The 13,918-nt window shown below is 43.8% G+C and overlaps 1 protein-coding gene and 1 long non-coding RNA gene across 3 annotated transcripts in view; one reads left to right on the top strand and one right to left on the bottom strand.

The window, feature by feature from the left end:
• The window catches only part of LOC121002090, a 432,454-nt gene that overhangs the window by 236,048 nt on the left and 182,488 nt on the right, over positions 1-13,918 (top strand). The gene's annotated exons all lie outside the window — the stretch shown is intronic.
• The window catches only part of CNOT10 (CCR4-NOT transcription complex subunit 10), a 79,169-nt gene that overhangs the window by 28,692 nt on the left and 36,559 nt on the right, over positions 1-13,918 (bottom strand). For both annotated transcript variants that reach the window (XM_040433391.1, XM_040433392.1), the window contains 3 exons: positions 11,914-12,035; positions 8,416-8,592; positions 6,075-6,152 (listed from right to left, as the gene is read on the bottom strand). In XM_040433391.1, coding sequence (XP_040289325.1) covers positions 6,075-6,152; positions 8,416-8,592; positions 11,914-12,035 — 377 coding nt within the window. The remainder of the gene's footprint in view (positions 1-6,074; positions 6,153-8,415; positions 8,593-11,913; positions 12,036-13,918) is intronic.

Raw genomic sequence — 13,918 nt, 5'->3', positions numbered from 1 at the left:
CACTTACCTGTTTCAGACACAGCGGTCTGTCCTTAGTCCTAGCTAATGCCTGCAAATTGGAAACAATTGACATTTTTGCTTCATTTTCCAGACATTTGCTATGACTAAGGGCATACTGCATCATCTGAAATGCAGGAGCTGTTGGGACTTTTCACATTTTTTATGTTTTTTAAATTTGATGAAATAAATTGAGATTTTGTTGTGCTAGAGAAGAATTTTTGTGTTTGTGGATGTGATTATACAGAGTTGTTCATATGGTCTTTAAGGCGTCTTGTTACTAGTGTTAACTGCTGCTCAATTGTCATTAGGGCATACATTTTATGCTAAGATAAATAATTTCAAGTCGCCCTAAACCCAAACAAACTGAAAGATCTGAGCAATCACACAATAAAGTATGAATGAAATCTGCAAAGCTGGGTAGATGCCTAGGAGAGCTGAAGTAGTAATAATGGCTACTATGAGTACTAAATAAGCTTACAAAATCTGCTAAAACTCCTTTCAACTCAAAAGCGAGACCCATGAGCTGTAAGCGGTTGCAGAAAATGTTGGTTGCTACATAAAATAAAAGGGGTTGTCCCATCTCCCGGGTTCACCTCCACAGCCGCTCCCAAACTCAGGACTTCCTGGAGATTCAGTACACGGATTCATTCCATTCGATTGAAAGCACAGGCAAGCTGCACTGTAATGACATGATCGCGCTGCTTGCCTGAGCGATCCCAGTGCTGGGTTCGGCCGCTCTGGCTTATCATAGCTGTATAGAACAGCTCCAGGGCTTCTGAGGATGTCCTGGAGCTGTCCTACTGAAACATGATAGGTTGTTGGGCGGTGGCCTGGACAGCAGCTGCGGTGCATGCGTGCATATGCTCGCTCCTGCAATCTCAGCAACCACAGTAAGCAAAAGGACCTCCTCTCACTGCGCAAGCGCGGCCACTGCTGCAAGGATCGCATCGCATTAGCGGCTGTATCCCCTAACAAAGAGCAAAAGACATGCCAGGAGAATGAGTAGCCAGAACTTGGAAAGAAGGCACCTCCAATAAGGCATTGCAATTGGTAATGGCCTTCTAATGACTTTTGCTGCATGAGGTGACCCAAACATCAAGATCAGAACACCCCTTGAATGTCATGGTAAACTCACTAAAATGGGTCCTAGATGCCCAAATGTAATATTACAAATTATAATTGGCTTTGAACTCACTGAGGTTTTGCCTTTTCTCTGGATCAATACTGCAGAATAAGGTCTCATGCACACGACCATTAGATGTTTTGCAGTCCGCAAATTGCATATCCACAAAACACGGATACCGGCCGCATACATTCCTCATTTTGCGGAACGGAACACCCGGCCCCTAATAGAACAGTCCTATCCTTGTCCGTAATGTGGACAATAATAGGACATGTCCGGAACGGCCATGGAGTCATTTCCGTTTTTTGCGGCCCCAGTGAAGTGAATAGTTCGCTTACAAGCTGCAAAAAAATATATATATATTTAACGGACATGGATAAAAATAAGTTTGTGTGCATGAGCCCTAACAGTCAGAATTGAATGGATCTGTGTCTTTATAGGTATCATTTAATTTGCGACTTGTGCCACGGGTCTGCCGTTAAAAAGTCACACATTTTGTAGCAAAAATGTGGATCAGATGCAGACCAAAAGATACAGTCATGTGCATGGGGCCTTAGTGGGAAGGGCGCATGAAACTTCTCGCACACAGCCATGTCTGTACCTAGGGCCACAAACAACGGCTCAGCAAAAAATGCAGCTAGTGCATGGATGAAAAATCCCTCCTCTTACCATCATCATCGGAACAAGGTTCTCCTACGCTATGCTGACCTCCATCAGTAAAAAAAAAAAAAAAAATGGTTTCGTTTCATGATCTATCAGGTTGATGCTCAGTTTATTGCAATGCAGAGCTCCAAATCCCTTGCTTCCCTTTACACAGCCATAGTTACATTTTAAAATTCTGACTCATTGATTTAAACAGATCCCAATGAAGTCAATAAGAGGAAGATAAATTCATAAGTCGTAAGCTCTACAAGGCGGTGGCAAGAATTTGCTAGTACAACCTACATTGAACAGTGTATGTAAAGACACCAGGACAAGTAGCAAAGTACAGAGTACCATAGTACACATTCTGAACAGTAGACAAACGGGCACAGCGTCCCAATGGGAAGTAACCTATGGTCCTGGACCACAAGTCCTCATGCTGACACATTATGTACAGCAATGTGAACTGGTATTCCTAGATGTGATCCTTAAGCAGACACCATTTGCTGTACAATAAAATCCAGAGAACCGCTGTTTATACCCAAACACTTCATATGATGTGTGCTCTATAGATTTTCAAAAACACTAGTCGATATCATATTATTCTAAGTAGGCTTTCTGAATGTAAAACATCTGGATAGGCAAAGGTTGTTCAAGTAGATTTAGATTTCCAGACAAAGAGTCCTGATCTTCTCCAAACCATGGAAGAGAATTCCTATCCTTGAAAGAGCAATTTCCCCAACAGGAGCCTACAGCTTACGGCTTAAATCTGCAGCGCACTACAGGCCTCCCAGGCAAGAAAGGGATTACACTGAACTTCCACTTGCAAACAAAATAGACTTGTATTCCCCCTTCATCGCCCCATGGCTGCCATGATCAGATCACTCGGTCATGACCTATTCAAACAAGACTTGCTTGTTCTCACACTTTAAAACGTATGGAATCTCAAAGTGCAGCCAGGTGATGCAAAGACTTATTGAACCGCTGCCCAAGAGGAATGGAAAAGTTCTGGCAGCTACAGAGACGGGGACAGTCCATGTGGGAATATTTCCTTGCTCCTACATGAGGGCCCCCACAGCTACTGGCAGCTCGGTGCAGACACAAAGGTAGGAATGATTGCCAGACAAACCCACAGGCATCACACTGCAATAATACATGGATGGAGGTCTGAGGAACACACCACAAAATCTAAAGCATCTAGGGTCATAGTCAGTGTGCATATAGTAACCCCCTAAAACAGCAAATCTGGCTGCTACTACACTTTAAAGGCATAGGTAAAGAAGGGCTCATAAAGGTCTCAACTCAAATGACAAAGGAGCACTCATTTTCACCCATAAGAGACAAGACTTTTCTGGAAATCTTCATAGTAAAAGGGAGCTCAAACAATGTTCACTGCTGAACATACAACTAGAAAAGACATCAGTGACATTCACTACTCACAAAAAGTTATTTGGCTTGTGGGTGAAATTTCAGGATGAACCTAAAACACACACTAACTTTTACAGGTGAACTTAATGTGACCTTCTCTAAAACTTTTGAAAGCACACGTCCAACTTTTCAATGTTTTAGTACTTTTTGCACAACGTGCTGTTCTGTAACAAGGAGCTTAACGTCAAAATTCACAACAGGTGTTTGATCCATGAAATGCCCAATAAATTTCCTGGTTCAATTAGAATTGGTATTTAAACAGTCCTCCTCATCATGCTGTTCATATTTTAATATCATGAGACCAAGACGACACCTAAGAATTGATCAACAGTACTTTGCCATAGCAGACGGAAGTGGCCACTGAGCTTAGAGTGTCACAGAGTGTCATCAGCAGGTTGCAACAGCGATACAGAGACTGGAAGAGTGACAGAAAGGCATAGAAGAGGACGTCGTTTGGCCACATCCCACACGGATGACAGCTTCATTGTGAACAATGCCCTGCGGAACCGGATCATGAATGCCACACAACTCCAGGAACATTTAAGAGGGGTGAGAGGCACCCAAGTGTCACGTCAGACCATTCTAAAGCGTTTACATCAGCGTGGTCTGCCTGTTGGATGACCTACAAGGGTGGAGGAGGGGGGCCACACCACCAGGCACAGGAGTAATAGTCTTTCATGGGCCATGGCGCATCTACGCTGGACAAGGGACCAGTGGGCCTCAGTCCTGTTCACTGATAAAAGTCGACTCACGCTGAGCAGAAATGATGTCCGGCAATGATTTTGGAGACCTCAAGGACAGCGCTATGCATCAGCCACTGTTGTCACCGGACGAGCCTTTGATGGTGTTACAGTGTGGGCAGGAGTGTCTAGTCAATACAGAACTGCCCTATACTTTGTGAATGGTACAGTGACAAGCCCATACTACTTGAACAACAACATGTGCCTCTACATGAACAACACAGGCCTAATTTCATCTTCATGGATGACAGTGTGACAGCTCATCGAGGTCACATCATTAGGAAACAGCTGCTGGAGACTGGGGTGCCTCAAATTGAGTGGCCTGCACTTTCTCCAGACCTGAATCCCATTGAAAACTTATGGTATAAGCTAAGTCGCCGTGTAGAGGCTAGAAACTCTGTACCCCAGAATCTCAATGACCTGAGGGATGCCATGCCTCAGCAGACAATAAGTCGACTTGTGAACAGCATGAGACGTCGTTGTCAAGCTGTAATTGATGCTCAAGGCCACATGACAAGTTATTGAGACATTGACATTTTTTGCGGGGGTATACCCACCATTGGTGTTGACTTTTGCTTCAATAAATTGTTTGGGATGAGGAAATCACCATTGCATGCTTCTACTTAAATGCCCTACTTTCATGATATATGACTATAGTGTGAACTTTCTAAGTTTTCCATAAATTTCACCTGAAAGCCAAATATAACTTTTTGTGAGTAGTGGATATTACTATGGGCACTAAAATTTTTGGTTCCAACTAATGAACATTTGTTCTTTTAGACTCAAGAATTTAACTTGACAACTGCACAGTCTATAGGTGTCTATATTACAGCTATTCCTCAGCACTTCAAGTGAATAGGAGCTGAGCTGTAGAACTCCAGATGGCCAACTCAAAGTAGACAAAGCCTTCTGCTTCCTGCTCCGGTCACCAATTTGATTCTTGTGCCGGCAGGTGCTGCAAATGGCTGATTGGATGGAGTGCCAGGTGTCGAACCCCACCAATCTGATACTGATGACCTATCCTGAGGATAGGTCTTCAATATTCAAAAAATAGAAAACCCCTTTAACGGGGTTGCCTGGTTTCAGAAGAAAACCAGACAACATATGCGATAGGCCTGCAATATAGAACAAATCGTTCGCTACTTGACCGATGCTCTGGGTCTCCCAGTCAGGTTCCATTCTCATGGCTGCAGTGTTAATGTCATGTTGAGAATACTTGGCCGCTGCAGCCAATCGCTGGCCTCAGTGGTGCACTGAAGAGGTCAGAGATTGGCTACAGTGGTCAAGTGTTGTCATCATGACATCACCACTTCATCTAGGTAAAAGAGCTCAGTCAGGAGAACCAGAGCAGCGGCACCAGATCTGTCAGGTATCTAACAATCTGTTCTATTATTCTATACTGTAGGCTTACCCCACGTCTTGTCAGTTTTCTCCTGAAACAAGACAACCCCTTTAGGGACCGGGCACATTTTTATCTTGGTGTTTTCTCCCCTTCCAAAAACTGATAACTTTTAAAAAAAATTTACTTTTCCATACACATACACGTGCAGACACCCTAAAAATAAGATCCACGCTGATGAAACAGGTTGCCCAGTCTTAGCACTGAAACACACTTGCATGGAGCCTGTACAGCTCCTTTAGTATAAAGCCATAAAGGCTTTATTGGATTCAGTGTGTAAATATCTGGCAACATCACCTGGGTCTCTGTCCTCAAACTCAGAATTTTTGCTGACTTCAGACATTATTACTTGCATTTCCTCTACCTGACAGGTTGGACTGAATGTGAATACACATACACAGCAGAGTCGTTGGTTTTACAGTAATCCATTCAAATAATGTGTGAATTTACCATAAACACACCAAAGTCACTAATGTATCCTGAAAGGTCACCTACATTTGTTTCATTTTTATATACTGAACAGAGTAGTGAAAAGGAATAGCAGGGGAAAAGGCTTTGGGGGAGATTTATCATCTCCATGCGCCTCGTTTTTGGCAAAAAAAGAAAAAAAAATGCAAGCCTTGTGAAAGCTGAGGACAGAGCACTCCGCAGTATTGATGCCCCTTTGTTTTTTTTTATCAAAGGATTAGTTACCCCTCTCAGTATATAAAAAACTGCATTATATGGAATTAGAAGTGAATACCTTAGATTTTCAAGTTCTTGCCGTTTCAGAGGTGAAGAAGGTGGAGCTGGCAGGAATTTATCGCTTTCATGGTTTTTACTGCTGAAACGAAACCAAACACTGAATTACAAAAAAAAAAGGGAAAGAAAACTTATCAGTTTGCCACTTAAAAGGAGTTGTCTCACCAAAAATATTCTAGTTTTCAAACCAGCACCTGAATTGCATGGAATTAAAAATTTAGCATAGCCACTGAGTTATTAAATAAAACGTATCTGTATAGCGCCACCTGCTGTTTGTTTTCTTATTTCTTTGTCCGACTCACTAAGGACTGCACTTCTGAACTGTGATAGGGAGAACATGGACACACCCCCTGATCTGCAGCAGATAAGACACTCCCCCTGAACTGTGATAGGCAGAGCATGGACACGCCCACTGAACTGCAGCAGAAAAGACACTCCCCCTGAGCTGTCAGCTTGATGTAAATCTAGCAGCGCAATGAATGGGGAGATCTCTGGAACCATGTGAGGTACAGGGCTGGTTCTAGCTTTCTTACAAAGTGATTGTCATGTATTATATGATGTCTGATTTTAATTTTTTACATTATTCATGGGATAACCCCCTTTAAGGGGGTTTCCACGATATTAACAATTGGCTATTGTTGGGAAAGGCTATAATGTGAGATTGGTGGCAAACCTGGTAACTCCCAAGACCAGCAGAATGAAGATGGATCGCTTTGGTGACTGGTGAGGGTGTTGGTGACCACCCTTAACCTGCTATGAAATGAAAATTGTTGCTTGCGGATTACTACTGTGGATTTTGGCCAAGCTTTCGTTTACTAGAACAGAAATGTCAGGAGAGCCAACAGGGTCTATATGTCCGTATCCTCTTTTCTTAGAACTCTATCTTGCTCCATACGTTTCGTTATTATTTCTCTTAGAAATGTATGACTGCAAGAAACGACAAGAGAGACTCTTAACAAACCAGCAGTTATTTTAGTGTATACCCAATGCTATGAACACATATCATGACCAATTTAGATCAAGTCTTTGGTAGAAGTCTTAAAGGAGGACCTGTCAGCTCTCCTGACAAGTGTGTTTTAGTAAGTACTTGGATTCTATTGGGGGCATCTATTCCTATAACTTTGTGTTGTAGTTTTCCTCTATTATTCCTCCTACAAACGTATGAATAAATTGGCAACTGGGTGTTACTGGTTTGAGGTGTCATGAATAGTAAGATGCTCCAGAATTGTTATTTCATGGGGAATGCAAGTATCTACTAAAATAGAGAAGGTGCATATTTGAATCTACATGCAGTAGAATCAGCTCACTGGCCGTGACGCTGCAACTTTATTCATGGCAGTGCAAAGAGATTAAAGGGGCGATCTGAGATTCTTTATCCTGTGGCTAGATCATCAGCATCTGACAGGTGGTGTCCGACACCTGGGATTCTTGACGATCAGCTGTTTGAGAAGGCACCGATGCTTGCAGCAGCGACACAGTCTTCTCTCAGCTCACCAAGCACAGCGCCATACATTGTATAGCAGCCGTGTTAGGCCATGTAACCAATGAACGGAATGTCACATGGCCTAAGCTGCGAGAATTTCGCTGTGCTACTGCAAGCGCCAGCACCTTCTCAAACACCCGGGACCCCCGCCGATCAGACACTAACGACCTACCCAGAGGATATAAAAAAATCTCGCAAAACCCCTTTAAAGACTCCTGGCTGGACCTGGGAAATCCAACTGACTGGTGGTATAAGAATAATAGTTCTCCAGCAACTTCAATTTAAGGCTAAGGCTACTTTCACACTAGCGGCAGGACGGATCCAACAGGCTGTTCACCCAGTCGGATCCGTTCTGCCGCTATTTTGCCGTGCCGCTGCTCCGTCCCCATTGACTGTTTCAGGTGTAGAAAAAGGTCTAAATGTAAGACAGCTCTGTGCACCTAAGATCCTAATTTATGACATTATAAAAATAAGACATGCACATCCAAGGACACTCTGCTTACATATTTAACCCTATAATCTCCTTTTAATCATAATATGGCGATAAGTACTTTTTTTAATATGTCAAAAATCAAGATTTTTTTATTTTTTAGTTGAAGGTGCTGGAGAACCACGCTTCTGATACAAGCCATTTACTAAAATTTGTTAGCGCATTCGATTTAGCAGATCACAAAACAATGAATAAATAATCATGTCGCAGATTTTCAAGGCAGATTTCACCCTTTGCAAAGCAGGGGTGGATTCTGAGAAAAATCTAGGCGAAATGAACAAGATTTTGTTGTGTTTTTTTTATGTCAAAGTGTGGCTGAAAATACATTCCACTTATGGACGTAGCTTGATGAATGATCAAACCACTGACCTGCACGCTTCAGTGCCCTCCCCACTGGAGTCTGTGTTGCCCAGCTGACTGTTATTCTTTGCACCATTCTCTTTGCTGCCGTCTTGCTGGTCCTCCGGTAAAAGAAGCAAAGCATTTCTTAAGCAAATAGCTGCAAATTCCATACTGGCTACTGGAATGGCGGAAGATTCTCCATCACTGGCAAAATAAAAAAATAAAAAATACAGTAATATTAAAATATGAAAGTAAAATGTCATTAAAAAACAGGCATGTAAAAAAAGATTTTATATAAAATCGTGAAACCTCTCCAAAAGACCACCACTGATCTAGAATGGATTTGCCTGGGCTGGATTTTCAATTCCTCCATATCCAATAGAATTTACTTCCCTCTAGACATGAAAATATTTTACTGCAATTTCAGGGAATCATCTTAAAAGGAGTTACATGATTAAAGAGGACCTTTCATTGGTTTAAGCATTATAAATTGGTATGCCTAACAGATAGGTGAATGTCTCCATGGGGACGCTGTGGCCCCCGCTATTTTTGCCGCCTCATATGTTAATTTCACCATCACAACAGGGAGCAGGAGACACCAGGGTTTCTTAATGGGCGTCTCCTTCTCCCTGGCTGTAGCGCCGTCCAATCGCAGCCGAGAACGTCACAGCCAGGGAGAAAAAAAAAAACTGCTCGCCTTCTCCCTGGCTGTGACGCGTCTCCTGTATCGATAATAGCGGAGGGCACAGCGTCCCGACGGAGTGGCAATTTTGGGGAAAAAAACCCAAAACATTTACATGTGGAGGCATTCACCTATCTGGTAGGCATACCAGTTTATAATACTCATACCAATGAAAGGTCCTCTTTAAAGAGGACCTTTCATTTGTTTAACCCTAGTCAAATTAGGGTCTTACCTTATAGGGCGGCCCCCACTGATGTATTCGCACTATTTTTATTTTATTTTTTCAAAGACCCCTGTTCGTCCGCTGTTGTCCCCCGTTAATTTCGGCGCCTTATATTCTAATTAGCCGACTTGGTTATACTAGGTGGAGACTGGAGCGGTTCTCTTCTCCCTGGCTGTGAGCGCATCCTATCAGAGCGCACCGCTCATAGCCAGGGAGAATCCTGGTAAGACCCTAATTAGACTCGGGCTAAACAGATGAAAGGTCCTCTTTAAATATGTAAGGTATAAAAGGGATGAGAAAATAAAATTAAAGCTCAGTTTCACCTTTTATATAGCCGTCTTTTAGTAATCATTTCCATTATTTAGAACCCCTTGATTATCTGATCACGCTGAAACAATTTTAGTCTATTCCGTTAATTGAGGATTCTTTCTATTGTTTCAGCAATGGAGTCCAAAGGTGGCCATACGCATCAGAAAAACCTTGGCAGGAGGGTCTGACCATGTAATGCGTATGAGGGTCTCTAGACATGCCCTACTCTTGTGTTCTCATGAGAGATGAGCCACTGCCGATGGTGTCTGGCAGCAGCTTTGTGCCCTCCCCCTATGAAGTGCACATGCCAAGTGTGAATGTATATGGAAAAGGGGGGGGGGGAGCTCTAAAGGGGTCATCCCACATCCCATGAAAAGTATACTATGTAATGAACAGTACATTTAGAATGATTGATCATTGCAATCTACATGTAATTTAAAAAAAATTGCAAGGTTTTTTTTATGTACATGTTCCACTTTGATAGCGCCCCCTGCCAATCCTGTGGGTGAAATTCTTGTCCAGTTTCTCCAGCATTCAGTGATCAGTAGCTTCCCTGCGCCAGTCTTCCTTTTGCCGAATTAGTGATCTGAGAAGCAGGTGATGTGGCCTAAACACACTCCAATTACTCCTTTATCTCTACTTCTAAATTAACAGAATACATCTAAATTCATAAATATATATCCATATCTCAATCTAGACAGTGGAGAGGGAAATAGCGTTACATACTATATTGCTATCTATTAATGGAATCGCTGAGGCTGTGTGTGAGGAAGGAGTTAACAGCTGATCGCAATGCACTCCTGGGAGATGCACCAGTTTGAGGCCCACCAACAAAACTAAGTCCTTCCGATAAAGTGAGTAAAAAAAAAAATATTATAATTTAAAAAAAGGTAAAAATGACCCTGGAGAGCAGCATTATTTTAGGCTTGGATATAGTTAACATAATAGAGTGCCTCGGGGGCTATTCACACTGTGTTTTGTCCCACTGAATTTTGGCAAGGACAGCTGGGCTGAAATTTCGAAGAAATCCCGCCAGTAGCTGCGCCCTTCCTGACTCCCATTCATTTCAATGGGGAGCAGGGCTGAAGATCACAGAGCTGCATTTTAAAGCAGCGTACGAACTGAGAACGGACCCGTCTGTCCCTTCTCAGTGGGTCGCGGCTTTAAAGTGTAGCTGCTATTCTATTTTTATTTTTGTAATGTGTAGGGGCAGTGACACTGACCATTTTTGTAATATACTTTAATTACTGAAATCATACATTTCTATTAGAAAAATAGCTATAAGGTGGCCCATTTTGAGCCTTAGCAACGCTCCTCTGTCTTCTGTTTACATAACAGTCAGTGTTGGAAAGTCTCCACTGTTATGTAAACAGAAGACAGAGGAGCGTTGCTAAGGTTATGATTAAGAACGGAAAAGTTAGAAACATGTTGACCAGCCACGGTGGTGGGTGAGGTGCACACTGGATGTATTCATAATATGAACCCGAATAAAGACGGAGCAATCTTTAGAAATTTAGGATGCTGGAACTCTTTTCTTCCGTACGTTATATAGAAGACTGGTCCGGTCTTGTCCCGTGCATCCTCGTGTATGGTGAGCTGGAAATTGCAACTTTTTTACACTACAGCGTTGCTAAGGCTCAAAATGGTCTACTTTCGAACTATTTTTCTAAGAGAAATGTATGATTTCAGTAATTAAAGTATATTACAAAAATCGTCAGTATGACTGCCACTACACATTACAAAGATAAAAATAGAATAACAGTTACACTTGAAGACTCCCCTCAGCGCTGCCTCCCACTGAACTGAATGATACCAGCAAGAAACCAAGCGGCCTACGTCAAAATTTGGCCGAATGCACATGGCCGTGTTCCGCGGCCGAGAGCGGTCCGTGGCAATACGGCCTGGATTCCTGTTGAGACCGCTCTCGGCCGCGTGCATTCGGCCTTGCAGTGTGGGTGTCCGTGCCAAAGTACCACAGCAAAAGATGCTATGTGAACATACCCTTACTCCAGATTTTTATTTTCTTCTAAAGTCATGGGATAAAACCCACAGGAATTTTAATTCTGGTCCAAAAAGTTAAACACTTTTTCCATAAATCACCGAAAAAAGTCACAAAATTAGAATTTTTGAAGCCAGAACTCTTGAGTGCAGGGCTTAATGAATACCCCTCAAAGTATATTACAAAGACAGTCTCCCTCACACTGCTCTGTGTAATTACCCAAACATCATTACAGCTTATCATGGTATGTTTTTATGAATTTACACCAGTTCAAACTTTTATCTTAGGAGCCAAGAAATTAAATAATCTTACTTGTACAAGAGATTCTGAACGGATTGTGAAGCTAGGACTATTTTCCGATGATAACCCTGGCCTACTACAGACTGTACTATGCCCTTCTTGCTTGGAAGACCTTTAGCTTCCTGTTCAGGTGTCTGAAAGAAAAAGAAAATGAATAACCAAAAATGACCAAAACTACTTACTACTAGGTGCAGGACTCTACACATATGGAAAGACATAAGCTACAACTATAAAAAACATAGGTGTGACGGACTGAACCGGCACTGGGTCTGCTGGAGAGGCCTGAGGGCTAGCCTCCTTCCTATGAACCCAGAACTATGGAGACACCCCCCCGGCTCATTATTCTACAAAAGGGAAAAATAGGTAGTTTCTGCCTGTGAGTGATTACATTATCCCATTGTGTTGGTTAACTGCATCACAGGTGGGTGTTGTCTGCCTGTGAGTCATTGCGATATCCCATTGTGTTGATTAATTGTATCACATGTGTGTGTTTTCTGCCGGTAACTGGTTTATGTAAAAACTGTCTCAGTCTTCCACAAGGTCCCCATGGGGAGTGTGCCTTGCTGGAAGACCTGCATAAAAGGCTGGCATGTAGCCTCATTAAAGTGTCCTGTTCTACCCTTCATTAAGTCTGGGCTCATGTTTGAGGGATTGGAGAACTACATTCTGGGGATTTCTATAATCATTTTACTCTCCAGAGTATAATCCCTAGCTATTGTAAGAGCTTGTTCCTGCATCGCTCTCTGAAAGAAGAGCAGGTCACCCACTGGAACCTGGAAACCTTGTCGTAGGTCCAGGGTGGGTAGAAGACGATGAGATCCCAACCAAGCTACGGCGATTCGTGCGGTCGGCAGTGCTTACAGTGTCGAGCGGAGTGCTTGGAGCCCTCGGGAAGCACTAGGAGCATCCATCAATGGAGGTACCCAGTCGGGGTGCCAGGAGATCCGTTACAGTGGTGGCAGCAGTGGGATGGCGTCCTACTGCGAGGAGAAGCAGCTCGGAGACAGTTCGTGGATTTATAAAATTTAGGGCAACGCTAGTCCCAGTACAGCGCCCCTGGCTACAGCAGCATGGAATCAGCTAGTTCTTGGACAGTGTTCCATGATGAAGAGGAGGATCACCCGGATTACAGGGATGCAGTCCGGAAAGGCGTATTGCACAAGGCCCTGGAGGACGTGCAGCGTCGTTGGTGCAAGAGTCTCCCCTGCGAGGAGCAGAGGTTGCAGATGCGATTCGAGCTGCGAATGCCATTACTGGCAGAGCAGCCCCTGAAGGGGTGGGTGTCGGAGTGCGAGATCCTGGTATGGCAGGAGCCTGGCTGGATGACGCATACCAGGCACTATGGGAGGACCCACAGTCGGCAGGTGGCGATGGGACAGAGGTCTCTCTACCGGAACTGCAGGGATGCTGGGCAGCCGGCCCAGATCCCCGGCGGCAGTGTGTTCTAAAGAAAGAAGAGAAAACCGGTCTCTCTCCTCAGCGGCAGCCCGTGTCACAGAGAAAGGAGACTGTCGGTCCCTCATCTCAGCAGCAAGCATCACTGGGAGCGGAGATGGTCGCTACCCCTACCCAGCAGCGTTCCAGGGAGAGGAGACAATCGGTTGATCTCCCCAGCGGCAGAGGGCGTTCCAGGGAGAAGAGGTAGCCAACCTCTCTCCCCAGCGGCATTGTGGTTACCCAGGAGATGATATGGGTGGCATCAATCCCCTGCAGCAGAGTCAAGCGGACCAGTTGGAAGAGGCACTGGATTTATCTTGTCAGACTAAAACAGGTCCAGACCATTTGGGCGTCTGGTACCTGGTTTGTCTACTGTTGGAAGGGGAGAAATGTGACGGACTGAACAGTCACTGGGGCTGCTGGAGAGGCCTAAAGGCTATACTCCTTCCTATGGACGCAGAACTATGGAGACGACATGTACACATGTAGAAGCTTTTGGGAATCTGTGTTGGATGGATTGACCCATGCCTTATACCTTTATGCGGTCTGGCTAAATCGATAGACTCACTTATAGGGCATT

This window comes from Bufo bufo, chromosome 5 (genome assembly GCF_905171765.1).
Source record: "Bufo bufo chromosome 5, aBufBuf1.1, whole genome shotgun sequence".
In the NCBI taxonomy this organism is placed as follows: domain Eukaryota; kingdom Metazoa; phylum Chordata; class Amphibia; order Anura; family Bufonidae; genus Bufo; species Bufo bufo.
The sequence above is the reverse complement of the archived record's forward strand: the minus strand, read 5'-3'. Positions and strand labels throughout refer to the sequence as shown.